The sequence below is a fragment of the Sceloporus occidentalis genome, unplaced genomic scaffold (genome assembly GCF_023333645.1).
Source record: "Sceloporus occidentalis isolate IW3139 unplaced genomic scaffold, rSceOcc1.0.p SCAF_47, whole genome shotgun sequence".
Taxonomy (NCBI): domain Eukaryota; kingdom Metazoa; phylum Chordata; class Lepidosauria; order Squamata; family Phrynosomatidae; genus Sceloporus; species Sceloporus occidentalis.
The window spans coordinates 5,809,588-5,831,964 of record NW_028317027.1 but is presented as its reverse complement, the minus strand read 5'-3'; the positions used below and the strand labels follow the sequence as shown (position 1 = coordinate 5,831,964).

The following is a 22,377-nucleotide window of genomic DNA, read 5'->3' as shown; positions in this document are numbered from 1 at the left end:
TGTCCCTGAAAAAGTTGGGTCTGTTGGCAGCTATGTGGATGGAAAAATGTTATAGGGTGAAGTGTGAGTTATAGCGTTAATGCTAGTGAGTATAGAGGTGAATGCCAGGGCAAATAACAGGAGGAAAGGTCCTTGTGATTTGTGAATTGTACATGTGTCTGTTATGTGTTATGTCACTGTGTTATATGTGTTATGTGTTATGTCACTGTGTTATATGTGTTATTATGTGTGGTATGTTTGGTAGGTTGTATATCAGACGGAAAAAAATGAAATGGAAATGGAAAAGGCGAATGAGTGGGCAATTGGCGACCCACTCACCTGTTTCACCTCAGGGCAAAGCATCCAAACAACTGTCAGTCCTAGATGTTTGGCAGCGGACTTCCAGAGCTCAGACACTAGGCCCTAGCGTAAGCTGGCTACTCCGGCGGAGGTAGCAGGCGTTGCCACACCGCAAACAGACGCAGCCAGGGGGGAGAAACTGCCCTTACCATTAGGGACATTTTGGGCATGACTCTAGCCAGGAAGCGAACTGGCAAAGAAGAGACGCTGGCACCACCACCAGCAGCATTGAAAAATGGAAAAGGCGAATGAGTGGGCAATTAGCGACCCACTCACCTGTTTCACCCCAGGGCAAAGCATCCAAACAACTGTCAGTCCTAGACGTTTGGCAGCAGACTTCCAGAGCTCCGACACAAGGCCCTAGCGTAAGCTGGCTAGTACACTGGCGGAGGTAGCAGGCGTTGCCACACCGCAAACAGACGCAGCCAGGGGGGAGAAACTGCCCTTACCATTAGGGACATTTTGGGCATGACTCTAGCCAGGAAGGGAACTGGCATTGAAGAGACGCTGGCACCACCACCACCAGCAGCAGCAGCAGCATTGGGAAAGGCGAATGAGTGGGCAATTGACGACCCGCTCACCTGTTCCACCCCAGAGCAAAGCATCCAAACACTGTCAGTCCTAGACGTTTGGCAGAGGACTTCCAGAGCTCAGACACTAGGACCTAGCGTAAGCTGGCTACACCGGCGGAGGTAGCAGGCGTTGCCACACCGCAAACAGACGCAGCCAGGGGGGAGAAACTGCCCTTACCATTAGGGACATTTGAGGCATGACACTAGCCAGGAAGGGAACTGGCATTGAAGAGACGCTGCCACCACCAGCAGCAGCAGCAGCATTGGGAAAGGCGAATGAGTGGGCAATTGGTAACCCGCTCACCTGTTTCACCCCAGGGCAAAGCATCAAAACACTGTCAGTCCTTGGCGTTTGGGAGCGGACTTCCAGAGCTCAGACACAAGGCCCTAGCGTAAATTGGCTACACCGGCGGAGGTAGCAGGCGTTGCCACACCGCAAACAGACGCAGCCAGGGGTAAAAACTACCTTGAACATTTTGGACATTTGAGGCATGACACTAGCCAGGAAGCGAACTGGCAGAGAAGAGACGCTGGCACCACCACCAGCAGCAGCATTGGGAAAGGCGAATGAGTGGGCAATTGACGACCCGCTCACCTGTTCCACCCCAGAGCAAAGCATCCAAAGACTGTCAGTCCTAGGCGTTTGGGAGCGGACTTACAGAACTCAGACACTAGGCCCTAGCGTAAATTGGCTACACCGGCGGAGGTAGCAGGCGTTGCCACACCGCAAACAGACGCAGCCAGGGGGAGAAACTACCTTGAACATTTTGGACATTTGAGGCATGACACCAGCCAGGAAGCGAACTGGCAGAGAAGAGACGCTGGCACCACCACCAGCAGCAGCAGCATTGGGAAAGGCGAATGAGTGGGCAAATGACGACCCGCTCACCTGTTTCACCCCAGGGCAAAGCATGAAAGTCTGTCAGTCCATGGCGTTTGGGAGCGGACTTCTAGAACTCAGACACTAGGCCCTAGCGTAAATTGGCTACACCGGCGGAGGTAGCAGACGTTGCCACACCACAAACACGTGCAACCAGGGGGAGAAACTACCTTGAACATTAGAGAAAGAAAATTAACTTTCCAAGCTAAGAGCTGGGTAACCCAACTTTGGGAAGATTGAATTTAAGAAAGGCAATCTGCTCCATCAGATGAGGTGCCATGCGTGAGCGCTGTGGACTCAGTATGTTTCCAGTCATAGAAAACACGCACTCACTTTGAACAGTGGTTGGCGGACATGATAAAAGCCGCTGCGCAACCCATGAGAGTGCAGGCCACACACTCTTCTTTTCATCCCAGTAGCTAAGAGAATCAACATTAGGTGCAGAAGGAACTTCACAGAGGTAAAGTTTGACCATTTCAGCAGCACTACTCTCCTTTCTGCTGCTAGCTCTGTCAGATGGTCCAACTATACTCCCAAGTGCCTCTTCCCAAAACGCAGCTGCTCCACTCAGTGTTGTGATGCTTGTGGCACAGCTGCTGATGCTGCTGCTAGCAGTAGCAGACCACGTCATCTCTTCCTCCTCCTGCATCTCTCCCTCCTCGGACAGCATTCCCATTTTACGCTGCCAGTCACGCACCTTGTTGACCTCGGGACTCTCTTCCATGCGTTTGCGAAGGTGTACTTTTAGCAGATCCTTCAGCTTCCTGACTATGGCTCCTACGTCAGGATGTAGAGTGCCACCTTGAACAGCCTCATGGTTTTCAAGGAACACATCCATCTTGCTGCCTAGATGGGAGAACACTGGGATTACCTGGGCCAGACTGGCATTGTTTGAGTTTAAATTTTCAGTGGCATCCCTGAATGGTTTAATGACTGCCACTAGCTGGGCGATCACTGTCCAATCCTCCCTATTCAATGGAGATGTAATCCCAATATTATGCTCTGAGGCAAGATTATGGATTGCCCTCTGCTGCTCCAAAATCCTCTCCAGCATATCTAACGTGGAGTTCCACCGTGTACTGACATCCTGACGTAGGCAGTGTACGGGAAGACCTGACCTCTCTTGCTCTTCCCTCAAAAGTTGGCTAGCCTTAACACTATGGTGAAAGTGCCCAGCGATCTTTCTAAAGCAGGACAGAACTACTGCTGCCACATTAGTTCCTTCTGACATTGCTGCCTTCACTACAAGATGGATGATGTGGGCTGCACAGCGCACACCAACAATATGACCATCTCGCAGCGCTTTCACCATATTGGCACCTCCGTCAGTTACCACAAAACCAGCTTGCTGCAGCAGCTTCCTTGGGCACACCGGGCTGCCACCAGTGTGCTGTCAAAGAAAGAAAGGCATGCTGCCCACTAGGTGCACTCCACAAATCTGTTGTGAAATGAACACACTGACCAGCAGCCTTGGAAAGCTCCTCTTTCACTGCTGCAACACAGGACCGATACAATGAGGGGACAATGTTCCTGCTGAAAGTGGAACGTGATGGAACTGTATATTGTGGAGCCACAGCCGCCATCAATTGTTTGAAAGGCTCCCCTTCAATCATAGAGAAGGATGCCCCTCCAACAGCAATGAGCTGACCAATCAGTTGTGTGACTTTATTGGCCTGCTGTTTGGGCATTGACCTTTTGGATTGGAATGCCACAAATGTTTCCAGGGTGGGCTGGACATGCAGTGCTCCAACCTGCCTTGGTCTCTGGCTGCCAGCACTAGCTGCTGCTGCTGCTGCTGCTATTGGCTCAGAAGAAGAAGCTGTTGGGGTTTTTCCACGGCCACCAGCTATGCTGCCTGCACTAAGTTTTACTTCTGCATCTTTCCCCAATAGCACAGCGTTGTGTTGAGTGCTGAGGTGATGCTTCATACTAGCACTGGTAAAATGGCCAGACACTTTCCCTCTGCTTATTAGCTTCCCACAATGTTTGCACTTTCCATAGCGCCCTTCTTCAACATTTTCAAAGTGCTCCCAAATTGGGGGCGCACATAGCCTTGGAGTGTGCCTTGGGTGCTGCTTCTACTGTTCGGGGTGGATGAACAGAGGCAGAACTAGTGGTGGTGGGACTGGTGGTAACAGTACTGGCCATAGTGGGACTGCTAATTGCTTTAACTTTAGATTTGGTAGGTTTTGCTGCTGCTGGTGGTGGTGATGATCGTAGCGGAGAAGGTGGAGGCTCAGGGGAAAATTGTGCACTAGTCATTTGGACACTGCTCCCTGAGGAATCTGATTCCTGACCACTCATCTCCTCTACTTCCTCTGGCTCATAGTCTAGTTCTTCATTAGCCAGATCAAATGGAATTCCTGCTAGGCTGGAGCTAAGACTGATCTCGTCGTGACTAGTAGTAGTGCGAGCAGGAAGAACAGACTCTGCACTTGGCCTCTCAGTCTCAGGCTCCTCTGCTCCCACCCAAAGGCTAAACATTTTCCTCATTGCATGCAGAATATTTTGGGAAGTGTGCTTTTCATCCATCAGAGAAGGAAAGATCGGTAGCCTGCTGCAGCAGCTTCCTTAGACACACCGGGCTGCCACCAGTGTGCTGTCAAAGAAAGAAAGGCATGCTGGCCGCTAGGTGCACTCCACAAATCTGTAGTGAAATGAACAGACTGACCAGCAGCCTTGGAAAGCTCCTCTTTCACTGCTGAAACACAGGACCGATACAATGAGGGGACAATGTTCCTGCTGAAAGTGGAACGTGACGGAACTGTATATTGTGGAGCCACAGCCGCCATCAATTGTTTGAAAGGCTCCCCTTCGATCATAGAGAAGGATGCCTCTCCAACAGCAATGAACTGACCAATAAGTCGCGTTACTTTATTGGCCTGCTGTTTGGGCATTGTTCTCTTGGAGTGGAATGCCACAAATTGTTCCAGTGTGGGCTGGACATGCAGTGCTCCAACCTGCCTTGGTGTCTGGCTGCCAGCACTAGCTGCTGCTGCTGCTATTGGCTCAGAAGCAGCTGTTGGGGTTTTTCCACGGCCACCAGCTATGCTGCCTGCACTAAGTTTTACTTCTGCATCTTTCCCCAATAGCATAGCCTTGTGTTGAGTGCTGAGGTGATGATTCATGCTAGCACTGGTAAAATGGCCAGACACTTTCCCTCTGCTTATTAGCTTCCCACAATGTTTGCACTTTCCATAGCGCCCTTCTTCAACATTTTCAAAGTGCTCCCAAATTGGGGTGCACATAGCCTTGGAGTGTGCCTTGGGTGCTGCTCCTACTGCTCGAGGTGGATGACCAGAGGCAGAACTAGTGGTGGTGGGATTGGTGGTAACAGTACTGGCCATAGTGGGACTGCTAATTGCTTTAACTTTAGATTTGGTAGGTTTTGCTGCTGCTGGTGGTGGTGATGATCGTAGCGGAGAAGGTGGAGGCTCAGGGGAAAATTGTGCACTAGTCATTTGGACACTGCTCCCTGAGGAATCTGATTCCTGACCACTCATCTCCTCTACTTCCTCTGGCTCATAGTCTAGTTCTTCATTAGCCAGATCGAATGGAATTCCTGCTAGGCTGGAGCTAAGACTGATATCGTCGTGAGACTCGTGACTAGTAGTAGTGCGAGCAGGAAGAACAGACTCTGCACTTGGCCTCTCAGTCTCCTCTGCTACCTCGCTAGGTGGAGTTCCACTATGTGTAGCCCTCTCTCTAACTGTCTTTACAAAAATATTATAAGGACTTGGTGGCTTGCTAGAGGCACTAGGAGGACATGGCGTGGCGGTACCGGTGGGAACAGTAGGCGCAGCACTAGTGGTGGTAGAGGTGGGGGTGGTGGTTTTCCCTACGAAGGAATGAGATCGCTTTGGTTTGGGACCCCTCTGAGTCTTGCTGCTAATTTGGCTCTGCTTGGTACCTTGCATGCTGCTTGTGGATGGGGAAGATGCTGCTTGGGGCAAAAGGCACTTCTTTTTACTCACTGGGCTAGTAGAAGTACTAGTTGTGCTACCCTTTAACTTTGAACATGCTTCTGGTGCTTTAGGCTTTCCGTAAAAAAACATAGAGCTTGTGGGCCTAGCCGCACTACTACTGCCTGCTTTTGGTGCCTTTCCTTTACTTGATGATCCTTCAAGCAATGCTTCCCCAAATGATAAGCGAGAGCTTGGCCTACTTGGCTGACTAGACTGACGCAAAGGCTGCATCTTAGAACTGGTGGTGGTGCTGGTGGTAGATGGAGCTTGTCCCTCCTTAGTCCCAAAAGGAGGATCCATTTCAAATTTTGTGTTGTATGTGTAGTGTAGTGTTTAAAAAAAATTACAAAAAAAAAAGGGGGATAAAAAAATTAAAGACTTTGAATTTACACGGGCCTAAGAGCCTATCCTACTACTATGCTAAACCTAAAGCTATATTTCTTAGTATTCTAGTCTAACTCTAGGCAGACGCAGTCAAGCCCACTAAGCTAAAGTGAGGTTAAATTATACATAATATTATATTATTAATAGATTAGAATTACTTATATTATGGATTATAGATAGAATATAGATTATGAATTAGAATTACTTATATATATTATAGATTATGAATTAGAATTTATTATATTATGTTATATAATAAATATTAGAAGAATTACTTATATTATGGATTATAGATAGAAGAATATAGATTATGAATTAGAATTTAGAATTACTTATATTATAGATTATGAATTAGAATTTATATTATATTATATAATATATTATAGATTAAGATTAGAATTATTTTAGTACTACAGCTAGTAGCTTGAAGCTTTGCTTAGTACAGTTGTTGTCGTCACACAGTCAATTTTTCTTGAAAAGAAATTAGAAATAAAATAAAATGTCACAGCAAAACAGTTAGCTTCACTGCTTGCTGAACAAAAACACACAGCACTTATGCGGCTGCACTCACTAGCCCAACAAGTTCACTTCACTGATGTATTGAGGTGAGCAAAACACTAAGGGTACTTTTAATAAAATTAAAATAAAATGTAAAATAAATGAGGAAATCTTTGCAAAACAGTTAACGTCACTGCTTGCTGATCAAAAAAGAACACAGCACTTATGCGGCTGCACTCACTAGCCCAACAAGTTCACTTCACTGATGGACTGAGGTGAGCAAAACAAATGAAATAAAATGAAATATTATTAATTAAGAAAAATTGACTTGGTCTCTTGCTGTTGCTAAAACAAAGCACAAACTAAAGAGCTGCAGCACCAGTACTAATAAGATTAGCTGAACTATAAGCTAGTAGTAATTAATTATTAATTTTATTTATAGCTAATTAACTATTTAGAATTATAGAATTATTGATATTACTTATTTTAGATTAGACACTAGTAGATGTTTTGAATGTCTACAGTACACTCTACACTAGTATACTATTACTAACTATAGTATATATAACTGACAAATATATATATAATTTTATAATGTATTCAATTATTAATTATTAATATTACTGATTTTAGATTAGACACTAGTAGATGTCTTGAATGTCTACAGTACACTCTACACTAGTATACTATTACTAATTTACTATACTAACTATAGTATATATAACTGACAAATATATATATCATTTTATATGTATTCAATTATTAATAATATATTCTATTAAATTATTTATAAATTATTTTATTTAATTTATTTAAGCAGGACAGGCAGTAGGCACTAGTGCCAGCCCAGGGCAAAGGCATCCCAGTGCCAGTGAGGCACTGGGTGCACTGTCAACTCAACAGCACTACACAGTTGATGACAGACAAAAGCACTGAAAAAAAATTAAATAAAAAAATGATTAAATTAATAAAATTATTAATTCAGTAGATGTAGAATCTTCGATTCTTCGTGGTTGTGAGTCTTCGTCTTCTCCTACGTTTTGCCGGCACTGTATTCTCTTCGGCGTGTCTTCGGAACGAACAAAAAAACGGCCTCTTCGTGCTCGTTTACATGTTCGCCCGAAGACGGATGCGCAAGTCTAGTGTAAAGTGAGTTCTATTTTACCCCTACACCAAGTCTCGACTAGTGCTTGGGGGGAGGATTACAGAGGGTTAACCCTCGAGCAACTGAGCATTCACGGCAAGGAGGATTTCTACGACGGAGCTATTCAGTCCGAATACGGGTCTCCATCACATTTATTATTATTTTTATTGGGGTTTGGTAGATGATATATACGTATATGAACAGCTATAGGGTGAATTGAGCTGGCTAGTCATACACAGATGAACATAAGGTCTGGCACAAATACCAGGCATGTATTATACCCGAGACATTTGCTAAAGCATAACAATATATTTTACTTCAGTGTGTGGTTTCCAGATTCTGAAACATGGATGCCACCAATGAACGTATTTTAGGCTGGCAGGGAAATTATACGTGTGCCCCTTTACAGTCCTGAATATCATTAGCTGGGACTGTCCCTAGACACTAAAGGCTTCTCACTTTATTTCAGTGCCAGACATGTGCACTGAACAGACATTAATTAGGAAATAATAAAGGGGAGGGCATAAAACTGTTGAAATATGGGTTCCTTGTTGTATAGTTCCTTTACACCAGAAGTCATTACAAGTGCTCTTCCTTATGAATGACGTTTGCACCTTTTGGCGTCCAAACTCTACCTTCTTCGCTAATGTCCCTGTTTTTTAGCATCTCAGATAGTCTAAGGGCATTCCTCGCCATTATAGTCTACTCTCCCCATTATATTCTACGGGCATTCCTCCCTAGTATAGTCTATGGGCATTTCTACCCATTATACCCTGTGGGCATTCCTCTTTATTATAGTCTATAGGCATTTTTCCCCATTATAGTCTATGGGCATTGCTCCCCATTATAGTCTACTCTACCCATTAAAGTCTATGGTCATTACTCCCCATTATAGTCTATGGACATTACTCCCCATTATAGTCTATGGACATTACTCCCCATTATAGTCTATGGGGATTACTCCCCATTATAGTCTACTCTACCCATTAAAGTCTATGGTCATTACTCCCCATTATAGTCTATGGACATTACTCCCCATTATAGTCTATGGACATTACTCCCCATTATAGTCTATGGACATTACTCCCCATTATAGTCTATGGGGATTACTCCCCATTATAGTCTATGGACATTACTCCCCATTATAGTCTATGGGCATTCCTCCTCATTATACCCTGTGGGCATTGCTCCCCATTATAGTCTGTTATCATTCCTTTAGCATGCCCCTGTGCATAAATAACATGACGTCTGCACTGACAAGATTCATTGCTGGGGGGTTGAGGGGGGTTTCCATGGACCAGATCTAAGGGATCAGTAAACAGGGAGCATGAAAGCAGATACCTGGGACGCGCAGATCACGTTTAAAACGGTCACCGGCACCGGTCCTGCTTCTTATTCATTGCGCTCCTCCCTTCTCCAGCCCCCACAATCTCCTCTGCTGTCAGAGAGCTTACCGGCTTCACGGACTGCCCCCTCGCCTTCTGCACGTTCTTTGCCCGCACCCCCCCCCCCAAGACTTCTTGCCCCGTCTTGTTCTGCCGCCTGGCGGATCCTGTTTGACGCTTGCCCCCTTCCTTGTCTTTGTAGCCCACCATTACCCAGCCAGCTGCTCCAGCTGTTCTCTCCGCAGGAGCCATGGAGAGCCAGCGCTGCTTCACAAACCGCTTCACTGATTACAAAGGCAGCTTGCCGGCCGGCCAGGGCAGCGAGGCCGGGGTGCCGCTCATCAGCAGGACCTTGGAGAGCATCCTTCAGCAGCTGCCTGCCCGGGGCGGTGAGGAAGGTGGGCTGTACGGAGGGCAGGCGGGTGTCGCCTACACCCTGTACCACGTCTCCCAGTGCCCGCTCTTCGGCGCCAAGAGGGACAGCTACTTGCGGAAAGCGAGGAGCCTCATTGAGCCCTGCGTGGAGCACTATGACCGGGAGCAGGACAGGGAGACCCTGGCGTCCTTCTTGCTGGGAGGGGCTGGGGTGTATGCGGTGGCCGCCTTAATCTATAAGGCGATGGGGCTGGCGGACTTCGCCCGGGCTCTGGAGAAGTTCAAGGAGCTGTGGGGGATCTGCGTCCCTCTGGGGTTCTTGGAGTGCGGCTCGGACGAGCTGTTCGTGGGCAGGAGCGGATACCTGTGCGCAGCCCTGGTTCTCAAGCAGAAGCTGGGGACCGAGGTAAGAGAGCGGCGCTTTAAATGCAAACTGTTCCCCGGTGGAGCGGGAGGCATGTCCGGGTCACACGGGTGGCAAGTGCGTCATTCACGAGCAACAAGTATATGTCCTGTACGAGAAACTCGAGCTCCGCGCCACTTCTCTCCCCAACTATAACGCTCCGGACTGTATCGCCTGCTGGATGCACGCACTGGGCTTCATTCGCCTTCAGAGCAGTGGTTTTAACTCTCTCCGGTCATTATTCAGTATGCAGGGCCAACACAGGCAGGTTTCTCCAGCAACAAGGACAGATCTGGCCCTGTGTAGTGTCTCACTTGAGATAATTCTTTTGTCGAAGAAATGTAAAACTATTAATATGCATAAAAAATGTCTGCATCATAATGGTGCGTCCAATAATTCAGTGTTGGGGATGTCACACACACGTAGTACTTATTTTTGACTTGAAGATCGCGGTATGGGGTGGTTTAATCGTATATTAAACCGACACAAGTGATTTGGGGAAGCCCATGTTTTAAGTAGGTTTCATTACTAAAGCACAGGTCTGCAGGGGAGTTGTGTTTTGAACTCTACCACTTCAGTATGAATTATTAATGGCCAAGCCGAGAGAGCTTCTCCTGCAAGAAGGGATTGTTTAGTCCTGTAAAAAATGCTAAACTATGCATCATACAGGTCTTATGGCAGGAGAAACATCTTAGGGTGATGATACCCTTTCATGCGTAATAATGTCTGGGAGGTGAAAGTGGAAAACTTTGGTGAATAAAGCCCACGTAGAAATCAATAATGAAATAGAATAGCACACCATTGCTTTTAATAACAAGTCTCCATCGTAGGTTAAGGAACAACACTTGACCATTGTGTTGTAATATTGGATAGACACTACTGTCTAGTGATCAGTTTGTAACGTAGTCTCCAATATTCCATTGTCTATGTACCCATGATATCAAGAGTAGCCTTAGACAGGCATCCCAGTGAACTCCATATATACTTATATCCTTTTAGCCTAAAAAATATAAATCATACCTACCTTAGGTAGCTCCTCGTCTCCTCCATAGTCCATGTTTGGTGCCACTGACTGGCTACTTGAAGCAGCTCCTACAGAAATGTATTTTCATGGCAGATCAATTACTCTTATCGGCTCAAGTTTATATTCATTTAAAATGTTATGTATTAATTGATGTCATCAGCCAAAGATTGTGTGTCACAGCTCGCTACATTCTTTTTCTCATCATGACTGGTGACACCATACATGAGAACCTAAGCATGTGCACAACTCTCTCTCCCCTCCCTCCCTCTGCCTGTCTCTCTTCCTCTCCCTCCATTATCTTTTTTCAATCAAAAGGAAGGGGTATATTTCTTTTATAGGCCATAAATAATGCTGTTAATAAAAATGATAACCTAGCATGATGTTTAGTATTATATTATATTGGCCATTTTGCCCCAAAATGTATTACTAGGAAAAATATTACATAAATTATTATTGATTTGGTTTTATTTTTTATTTGCCTTCTTTTGTCTATAGTCTCTTCCGTATAGATTCAATGTTTTACATTATAATTTTAACTAAAATGCCATAATTTTCACCAGCGCATATGCAAAACTAATTAGCAGATCCACAGCAGATGTAAAACATTTTACTATGTAATTTCCCAATCTATCCAGAAATTAAGAGAAATGACTCATGGAAATATAGTCGGTGTAGTCTTTCAGAAGGACAAGTGCACAACCTTGAGACAAAAGAGGCATTTAATAGGATGAAGATCATGCTTTCGAGTCCAAGCATTTGTGGGTGATATTTATTCACAATGTAAAGGGGCCCTGTAAGTGGCCTTATTTAATGTATTGCTTCTGATTTAAATAACCATGTTATCTTCTATATCGTGAACAGCCCTGATAAACCTGGCCTCCTGCATACATCAATATTATTAACGCATATAGATTGATAACCAAATATCATTCTATTATTCATTGTATTGATATTTCATCTCAGTCTGACCTATCACCTATGCTCTTAAGTAATTGTAATTTTCTGTGCATGTAAAAAAGAATCCGGAGGACATAAAATAAAGATTATATACAGTATATGTTATCGGCCCTACGCCCAGCTTCTTGAGCTTCTTTCCTTGTTGGTTTTACCTTTTAGTCCATTAACTTCACATCAGCAAGCAATGAACATAGTATATGTAATATATTTGGGCATATGTGAAAAATCCAATTACTTCTTAATGCATTGTTTCAGGATTATTATTTTTTTGGGGGGGGGTTGGGTATGTAGAGAGGGATATATCCTCATTTTATTTAATTTATATGTAACCTAAGACTCTGTAGAATGGATTCTACTGTGTGTAATGGCAGTAGACACTATGTGTATATGCAAAGATATCTATCAATATATATGGGCATCACCAGTGGAGGGCTAATGTGGCTGAAGCCCTGATATTTTTGTTGGACAGCACTGAATGGGGTCTCTTGAAGTATGCTTCCACCTCAAGTCTGTGTGGCTGCCTGCTCCTTCCTACTTCATGTCCCTTCCAAGTGCTCCCACCTGTCCTGCACCCAGACACTCCAGTATGTGTGTGTTAGTGTATGAATGTCAGTGCACGTTCCTTCAGACATTCATAGCTTTTTCTTCTTCTCTGTTTTTCCTTAGGTGTTAACAGCAGCACAGATCAAGTCCATCTGTCAAACCATCCTGGAATCTGGGAAACAATATGCAAGGAAAAAAAGAAAACCCTTCCCACTGATGTACTCTTATTATGGCACAGAATATCTGGGTGAGAAGCAAAGCTTGTTTTCCTGTTATTTCTGATTTATTTGTTTTTATGAAGAAATAGATCATTTAAAAAAAAAAAAAAAAGATATGCAAGGGGTACAATTTAAAGAGTAACCAATCTCATCTGTATATTGCATCTGTCAATTTGCTTTTAAATACATAGACTAAAAAATTGATAGGCCTTTTGTGTAGTGGCACAAAGCTCTTTGTAGCGTGGCAGAAGCTGCATTTTGCCACATGCGACCAACTGGATTTCTTGAACCGGAGCATACCAAATGCCTCAGGCACTCAACTGTCACTGCCAGATCTGCCCCTCTACAGCTATCTAAAGCACCTTAGACTGACAGAAGACAGAGTTGCCCAGTACTTAAGCTCTGGCTAGGATTACCAAGCAGTCCTCTTACTACGCCCCTAAGGAATACAGATCAGACTAGTATGCAGAAGGGGAAACAGTAAAGGACACAATGTTATATACACAAGCAGCAGCAATTAAAATGGACTAATGAGAAGGATAAATGGGGCATATGTAATCAATTCCAAATTTGACAGACCACTTCACATGTAATACACAAAATGACCAAAAATATGTGGACATCTGACATCACACCTATATGACGAGCTTGTTGGACATCCCATTCCAGAACAATGAGCATTAACATAGAGTTGGACCAGCCTATTGTGGCTAAAACAGCTTCCACTCTTCTGAGAAGGCTTTCCATGAGATTTTGGAGTGTGTCACAGGGAAGGCATGCCAATTCAACCAAAAGAGTTTTTGTGAGGTTAGGGACTGATGTTGGACAAGAATGCCTGGTTTGCAATATGGGTTTCAATTGATCTCAAATGTGTTGAATGAGGTTAAGGTCAGAGCACTCTGCAGGGCAACCTGCCCCAGTGCACAAAGCAAGGACCATAAAGACATAGTTTGATAGATTTGGTGTGGAGGAAATCCCTGCCAATTTTGTCCCATAAAACAGCTTCCCATTGCCAAGCTTGTCCCCTAGTAGCTTCCCAGTGCCACATTGTCCCCTAACAGCTTTCCAGTGCCAACATTGTCCCCTAACAGTTTCCCATTGCCAGCTTTGTCCCAAAACAGCTTTCCAGTTCAAACCTTGTATCAAAAACCAGCTTCACAATACTTTGTCACAAAAAACAGTCTTCCAGTGCCAAACCTGTCCCCTAACAGATTCCTAATGCCTACCTTGTCCAAAAAGCAGCTTCCTATTGCCAACAGTATCCCAAGAAACAGCGTCTCATTGCCAACTCTGTCCCAAAAAACAGCTTTGCAGTACATAGTCACAAAAAACAGTTCCCAGCCAAACCTGTCTCCTAGCAACGTCTCATTGCCAACCTTGTCCAAATTCAGCTTTTCAACATTCCTAGAAACCTTAAATAGTAGGCTTCATGGGAGGTGGGACTAGTCATGCACAAGGGTAGGCCTAGCGGCTTCAGGGGCATGGCTAGCTGTGGGAGGGGATGGGATTATCCACTGACAAGGGCATGGCTATCCACAGCTAGCATTAAATTGATTGGATGTGGGAGAAGAAATTGGGCAGAAAAGGTATGTACACCTGGCTTGTAGGAATGAGGAGGGTGACCCGGAGACCCTGGGTATAATTACTCCTGATCCCTGCTCACAAACCCCTCCCTTTCATATGTCTCTAAATTCTCCTGCTCAGTCCACACTAACCTATATTAGACACATTTGGTGGACACATTGGAAAGTCAATATACACAAATCTGTCAATGGGCTATTAAAGGGTTAATATACAGAAAGGGGAGCACACCCTAAAAATCATTCAGGGGTGCTGCTAAAATAATAACTAACATGGACACACAACAATCTAACAGGATAGATCGGTATACTAAACAGTATAGGCTTTTCTGCTAGTTAATGGTTTATGATCATCATCCAGATTTACATTACATTCATTTGAATCTTTTTTTAGGGGCAGCACATGGACTCTCTTCTATTCTTCAGGTGTTGCTTTCCTATCAGGAATATCTCTCAGCAGCAGACAGAGACATTGTCTGGCAAAGTGTCGACTTTCTTGTGAACCAGGAACAGAACTGCAACTGGCCACCTGAACTTGGGGAAGTAATAGAACGGGAGAACGAACTTGTCCACTGGTGCCATGGAGCCCCAGGTTGATAATAATTTCCTTTGCTTTATATAGATAATACCAACACTATTGCACATTTACAAGCATACACATATGCACCCACACCTTTACAATGACACATACACACTCACACCAATACACATGTATACAGTACATAAGCACTCACACTAATGCACACACACAAACACACACATTTACAGAGACACTCACACATACACACTAAAACATCCCTACTCTACCATCATAGCTTCACAGTTCATGCCATTACATTTTCCACAGCCTTTCCCTATAAAAAATATATAATGACCAGCTGTCATTAATTGCTGGAGTTCCCCTTTAAGTAATTTAATTTTGATTGAAATATATTCTTTTTGGTGGTAGTACTATTCTTTAGTACCTTACTGAACACAGATTAAAGAGAATTCAGGGATCATAAACACGCACACACCACTGAATTTAGTCTAGGTTACCTAGCCGTCATATTTAAAAGATTTTGTTAGATCATAATGTCTACAGAGATGTTAGGGAATGGAGTATGGGTTATATCTATAATTTGTAATTACCTTGACTAAATATGGCCATTGATACTGGCAAAATACCAGGGATACTTCGTCTGCCTTTACAAACTCTACATTTGTCTTGATTCTTTAGGAATTGCGTATCTTTTTGCCAAAGCATACCTACTATCCAAAAAGCCATGCTATCTGGACACCTGCATCCGATGTGGAGAACTGACCTGGCAGAAAGGCCTCCTGAAGAAAGGACCTGGAATTTGTCATGGAGTTGCAGGCAGCGCCTACGTATTTTTATTACTTTACAGAATTACTGGCAACTCCAAATATATTTATAGAGCACAGAGGTTAGTATATGACTTTTTTATGGCTCTATAACATTGGTTGTTCAGTCTACTTATGACCCATGTGAGAGCAGGAAACATGCATCTCTGCCTCTAGGGATGTCCAAGCTTTGGTATGACTTTAATAAAATGGTGCTCCAGATATATTCAAAGTAATTCATGAGATAGAATAGAAGGAAATAATTAGTAAATAATGCTACATCCATTATATTAAATAAATGTAACATACGTTGATGGTAAATTCAGAGATCCTTAGCAGTTGCAGAACTAGCTGTAGTGTCTGTAGCTAGTTAATATAGTAGGTAATCCTCATGAAAGTCAAACTTTACCTGTTACCTGTTGGCTATGCCTATTTACGTAGCAAGCTTTCAAAGAGAGATCCTGTTGTACCCTACTTTGTTCGTATGCAGCAGAAAAACACACACAAGTGAACAGAAAAAATAAAACAATCGGAGCAATGAAGTCTTCCAAAACTATTGTGATTTATTCACTAAAGTAGAAGTTTGCAGGAGAGTTGCAGTTTCAACTCTTATATAATGCAATGGCAAAATAATTCAATTTTGTTACTCAATATGAGTAATCAATACAAAGTAAAAAATATCTGGCCCATATTTCTTAAATCAGATTTTCTTCCATGCTCATCTAATTTTATATTTATGTTTGATTTTAGGTTTGCTGAGTTCCTGTCTTCAGATGAATTCAGAGCTGGCTCATGCTCTGTTGAAAACATTTACGGTCTTTTTGAAGGCCATTCTGGGACTGTATGTTTTTTGGTTGATTTGCTGCAACCCAATCAGGCTGAGTTTCCACTGTTCAGTGTCTTTGCTTAGGGCCGTCTATGATCACTTTGAAGTAGAAAGGGGGATTTATTTGAGTGTCACTTAAATCATACAAGGTGCTTCATTCAATGACCTGTCTGAACGATAACTGCTTTAACCGTGGTTAGAAATAAATGGTTTGCTTTAAATAGGTATAATGTACCTGGTACATGAAAAAATGCCAAATTGGAACCAATGGAGAAAAAAACTACTAGTAAGCAATTTAATGGGGCATGTGCAGTATTAAATTGATATATTTTTATATAAACTTCGGAAACTTCATCTAGATTCTAAAAGACATCTTGTATAAAGAAGTAAGCTGAAGTAAAGTGCACATGATCACAGAGGGAAAGAAACACAGTGACACCAGTGATGAGATAATTCTTTCAATGCCAACATATAGACTGTAGAATAAAAAAGAAACCACAATACTACTCCTGAAATATATGCCCCTGAATTAGGAGTTACTTAATTACCACACCATATTCACAGTAAGTTTCATTAGGATGAGTTCTTATCTATTTATGTATCAGCAAACATAAATGTACTCACACCAGGGCTGGACCGGGGGTGACTGTGCAGCCCTGGCCCATTAAAGCCAGTCGCCACCAAATGATGTAAGTGGAGTCAACGACTGGATACGCGCAGCAGTGTGTTGCACTTTTATACTCACGCAGCATGTGGCCGTGTATATCCATTGGAGCATCAGGGGTGAATGTGGAGAGTAGCAGCCAGCTTCCCACCAGGCATTTGCCCAGTGTGTTAGATGACCAGTCCAGACCTGGCTTTAATGTTATTAGACACATAGTTTCTTAAACTTGGAATCAGCACATTTCGGGCTGTGATTATTAGATTTAGTATGCACGTGAGCAGTTAGCGATCTGTTTTTCGTGATATACCTGGGAACTTGTGCCTGGAGTCTACCGTTGCGGGACACGGCCAGGACTGCCCACTGATGTCCAGGGCGATTCTGCCGATGGGGAAATGGGCAGGGAGTTGGGCGAGTTTAGACGAGTCATTGAATCGAGCCAATTATTTTTCCCAACATGGTGTTATAGTAATACCTGTTTTGGTTGAAAAACAAACAAACAGGTAAATGATAAAATCATCTGAAAATAACAGTAATGTTTTATGGATATATTATTCTCATGTGTTTAGCGTGCTGGTCTTAAGGCTAGTAGTGTAATGTAAACATAGATGTTTATATTTATTAATTAAGTGATTTAATTGGTTATCTTTACTGTAAGACATTGTCTGTGGCTGTAGAAAAGATTGTATAGTTCAGGTGCAGGGTTCAGTGCATTATGGGGGCACATTCTACATTGCAGTATCTTGTATCTTGCCTGCCGATATTTCTGCAGTCCATAAAAAGAGGCATTTCTGGTGTATTCCAGTGTACTTCAGGCTAAATTTCAAACGTCCCTGTTATGAAAGACAACTTTTCCCTCCCACCACCGATGGCCATATATTCGATTATGAGAGAGATGCAATATATACCTTCATTGAAGGTGGCTGACATTTCATAATAGAGCCACATGTGCCAACATTAGGGCGATGCCCACAACACTTTACAGACATGCTACCAATAACCGCACGCCATGTATAGTTCTCTCAGGTGCGTCTTTTCCATATGGGTTATGGAGATAATTCAGACTGTTTGAAGTTTGACGTCTCTCAGGCTGACCTATACTGCTTTTGCTAGTTTTTAAAAAAAAAATGTCACTAGCTTATTGCAAACAGTTAAAACTCCCTTTGGTGCACATCACCCCAGAGCTTGCAATTCTGGGAGTTATTGCAGATGAGTATAGGAATAATAGGATTTAACTTAGGGTTATGTTGGTGGCAGCAAGGAAGTCGGTCAGCTGATGTTTATCATAAGGATGGAGTGGTTGGAGGTCAATCTAGAAAAAGAGATCTGTGCCATAAAGTTCTTTAACCCCTTAAGGACCAGGCTGTGTTTTACCTTTTGTACCATTGGGACCGAGGCTGTTTTAATACTTTTGCGGTGTTCGTGTTTAGATGTAATTTTCTCTTCACTCATTTAGTGAACCCACACAAATTATATGTTGTTTTTTTCAGGACAAGAAGGGCTTTCTTCAGATACCATTGTTTTAATCATATTATCTAATTTCCCATAAAAAAAGTAATAAAATATGATGAAAAATGTAAAAAAAACCCACATTTTCTGACTTTTACCCCAAAAATCTTTTACTCATCCAAAAAAGCTAATGAAAAACCCTACTAAATATATTCTACTATTTGTCCTGAGTTTAGAAATACCCAATGTTTTTATGTTTTTTTGCTTTTTTCTGCACGTTATGGAGCATTAAGTACAGGTAGCGTTTTGCTATTTCAAAAAACCATTTTTTCCAAATCTGGTAATTCTTCCCCCCATGTGCCATTTCGGGTATCTTTGAAGCCGGCCAATGCAATTTACCCCATCAAATCATATATTTTTGAAAACTAGACACCCCAAGGTATTTCAAATGCTAGTATTTTAACCCTTTCCATGCATGAGATTCTACCACCAGCCTTTGCCACACTTTGTGTTAGTATTTTTTTGGTATTTTTTTTTACACAAATTGTACTTTGGGTATACATTTATAGCTCCAGGTATACGTCACTATCAAACAACACCCTAATATGTGTTCAGGAACATCTCTCGAGTACAGTGATACCACCCATGCATGGGTTTGACTGCTGTTTGGGGTTAAAAGGCCACATTTGGGAAGTGCGCTTTTTTTCCCCTATGCCTATGCCCTATCTTTGAGCCTGGCCACTACAATTTACCTCATAAAACCATATATTTTTGAAAACTAGACACCCCAAGGTACTTAAAATGGTAGTATTTAACCCTTTCCATGCATCAGATTCTACCACCAGCCTTTGCCACACTTTGTGGTAGTATTTTTTTTTTATTTTTTTTTCACACAAATTGTATTTTGGGTATAAATTTATAGCTCCAGGTATACGTCACTATCAAACAACACCCTAATATGTGTTCAGGAACATCTCCCGAGTTCAGTCATACCCCACATGTATGGGTTTGTCTGGTGTTTGAGGTTAAAATGCCACATTTTGGAAGTGCGCTTTTTTTTCCCCCCATTTCGGTCAGTCTGTGCCTATGCCCTATCTTTGAGCCCGGCCACTCCAATTTACCCCATCAAACCATTCATTTTTTTAAATTAGACACCCCTTGGGTATTTGAAATGCTTTTATTTAAATTTTTCCACGTCAGGATTTTTGGGAAGATACAGCGCTAATTTTAGCACTTGCTCATAATAATAAACTTTATTTTTTAATTTTATTTATTTTACTCTTTTTGGACTTTTTTTTTACATTTTGCTGGAACTGGATAGTTCCTCTAAAGCATAATAATTTTTAAATGTTACCATGTTTTTTTTAAGCTTTTTCTTTTTTTTAATTTTTTAATTTTTTTTTAAAATATTTTACTAATCACATAGTGATTAGAAAGCTGGCCTCCATTGACTTGTATGGTTGAATGCAGTACCTGTATTCAACCAGCAAGTGGAGCCAGAGTTCTCTAGAAGGTCAGGAGACCGTCTAGCGAACTTTTTCAACTTTATTATTTTTTTTCCTGGGCCGCCGCCATCTTGCGGATGGTGAAGACTGCGTGCAGCTGCGGCTGTGACCGCTCTCCGGAGCGGTCACAGTCCATCAAGAGGTAAGTGTTTGGTGTCGCTGGATACCTCCTGATCGAGGCATTCCAGCGACACCATTGAAGTTTAGGAGGTGATCGTTGATCGCCTCCTAAACGCTTTTAAAACGGGCGTCCGCCGCCATACAATGTATGGCGGCTGTTTACGCCCCGGGGAGGGGCCAGACATGGCCCATCATGCCGATCTCGGTGTTGCTGAATGCCTCGACATACCGTTTAAGCTTAGAAAGTGATCATTGATCACTTTCTAAGCTTGTTTAAGTCTGATGACGTGTCAGGCACGTCATAGGTCGTTAAGTGACCGTTTTGCATGACGTGCCTGACCCGGCAATGGACGTTAAGGGGTTAAATGATGAGTGGGATTTATAGAGGCCTAGATAACATTACCAAGTCTAGAATTAGGGACACCTTCAGGTACTCTTCATGGTACTGTTCTAGACTAGTATAGAAGCTCCCAATAACTTTAACTAAGTGAATGTTAAGAGATATACACAAAAATGACTACACCACCTATGAGACTGCAGACTGTGGGAGGATTAAAATTGGGGGAGTAGGCCTCAGATCTTTAACCAACTGATGGACAAAAGGAAATGGGCAAGGAAACATTTGACTGTTTTAGTATTACTTTATTAGCTATTGTTACATGTTTTAAAAGGAGCAAGAAGAAATTCGGGCTTTGGAACCATATGTGTGAACATAATATCACAGATTTTATGGGACATTTATACCATTGGTCGGGTGGGGATCAGCTATGGTGGTTAAGCCATGATGCTGGGTGTTGTGTCTAAATTCTTGAAACAAATGTTTTGTGATCTGCGAATTATATGGTATTCAATAAAAAATGTTATGTAAAAAAAACCAGAGCCATAGGTTCCTTATACTTTTCTTATATATGTATTTTTAGGAATCAAATGAATGGCGTTGTTCTGTATTATTTTTTAAGCTTACCACTTTTCTACTTGTGTGGAGCTAGTACTTCATTGACAAGCCAATGACCATGGAACTTAGGACCAATAACATCCAATTTGTATTATGTCTGGTTTTTTTTAGAGTTAGTACTATACATAATATGTTTAAAATGCATCTGTTACATTACAGATGATCCAAATTCTTATACCCATTCAATGCCGAAAAAATGTATTTTCCGGATTTTTGTGTTACATTTAATTGTTTCAGATCATCCAGTTGTTTTTAATATAAGACAAAGACAACGTGAGTAAACACTAAATGCAGATTTTAAATTATCAGTTCATTTATTCAAGGCAAAGAGTTAATTAAAACCTACAGTCCCGTGAAAAAGAAAGTACATCCTCTTTGAATTATATGGTTTTAAATATCAGGACATAATAACAATCATCTATTCATTAGCAGGTTTAAAAAATAGGTGAATACAACCTCAGTTAAACATCAACATATGATATATTACACCATGTCATGATTTATTAAAATAAACCCAAAATGAAGAAGCCATGTGTGGCAAACAAAGTACACATTTACTGTTTCCATAGGAGTTAAGATGCCAATTAGCAGACAGGTGCTGCTAACCAAATGCCCTTGATTAATTGATCATTAGCATGTGTGACTACCTGTCGAAGTTGTAGCAGTTTGCTGACCTGAAGCACTCAGGTGTGTGTTAACACGATGCCAAGAATGAAAGACATCAGCAATGATCTTAGAGAAGCAATTATTGCTGTCCATCAATCTGGAAAGGGTTATATGACCATTTCCAAACAATAAGTCCATTAATAAGTGAGAAAGATTATTCAGAAGTGGAAAACATTCAAGACAGTTGGCAATCTTTCCAGGAATGGACGTCCCAGCAAATTAACACCAAGGTCAGACAGTGCAATGCTCTCAGACTCTACAGGCCTCAGCATGTTAAAGTTCATGACAGTACAATTAGAAAAAGACAGAACAAGTATGTTTGGAAGGGTTGCCAGGAAAAAGCCTCTTCTCTCTAAAAAGAACATTGCAGCACTGGGGTAGGTTGCATGTGATTAAACCACAAGACTTTTGGAACAATGCCCTTTGGACTGACAAGTAGAGTTGTTTGGCCATAATGCACAGCGCCACATTTGGTGAAAACCAAAGATAGCATATCAGCACAAACTCTTCATACCTACTGTCAAGCATGGTGGTGGAGGGGTGATGATTTGGGCTTGTTTTGCAGCCACAAGACCTGGGAATCT

At 42.4% G+C, this 22,377-nt stretch overlaps 1 protein-coding gene across 1 annotated transcript; it reads left to right on the top strand.

The window, feature by feature from the left end:
• Positions 1-9,417: 9,417 nt before the first annotated feature.
• Positions 9,418-16,521, top strand: LOC149289275 (lanC-like protein 3). The gene is made up of 5 exons (XM_089490915.1): positions 9,418-9,948; positions 12,593-12,716; positions 14,662-14,859; positions 15,487-15,694; positions 16,362-16,521. The coding sequence occupies exons 1-5, from the start codon at positions 9,418-9,420 to the stop codon at positions 16,519-16,521; spliced, it is 1,221 nt and encodes a 406-aa protein (XP_089347041.1).
• The last annotated feature ends 5,856 nt before the right edge of the window (positions 16,522-22,377 follow it).

Coding starts and splice junctions, on each gene's coding strand:
- LOC149289275 (XM_089490915.1), top strand. CDS start 9,418: ATGGAGAGCCAGCGCTGCTTCACAAACCGCTTCACTGATTACAAAGGC. Junction 9,949..12,592: donor AGCAGAAGCTGGGGACCGAG/GTAAGAGAGCGG, acceptor GTTTTTCCTTAG/GTGTTAACAGCAGCACAGAT. Junction 12,717..14,661: donor TTATGGCACAGAATATCTGG/GTGAGAAGCAAA, acceptor ATCTTTTTTTAG/GGGCAGCACATGGACTCTCT.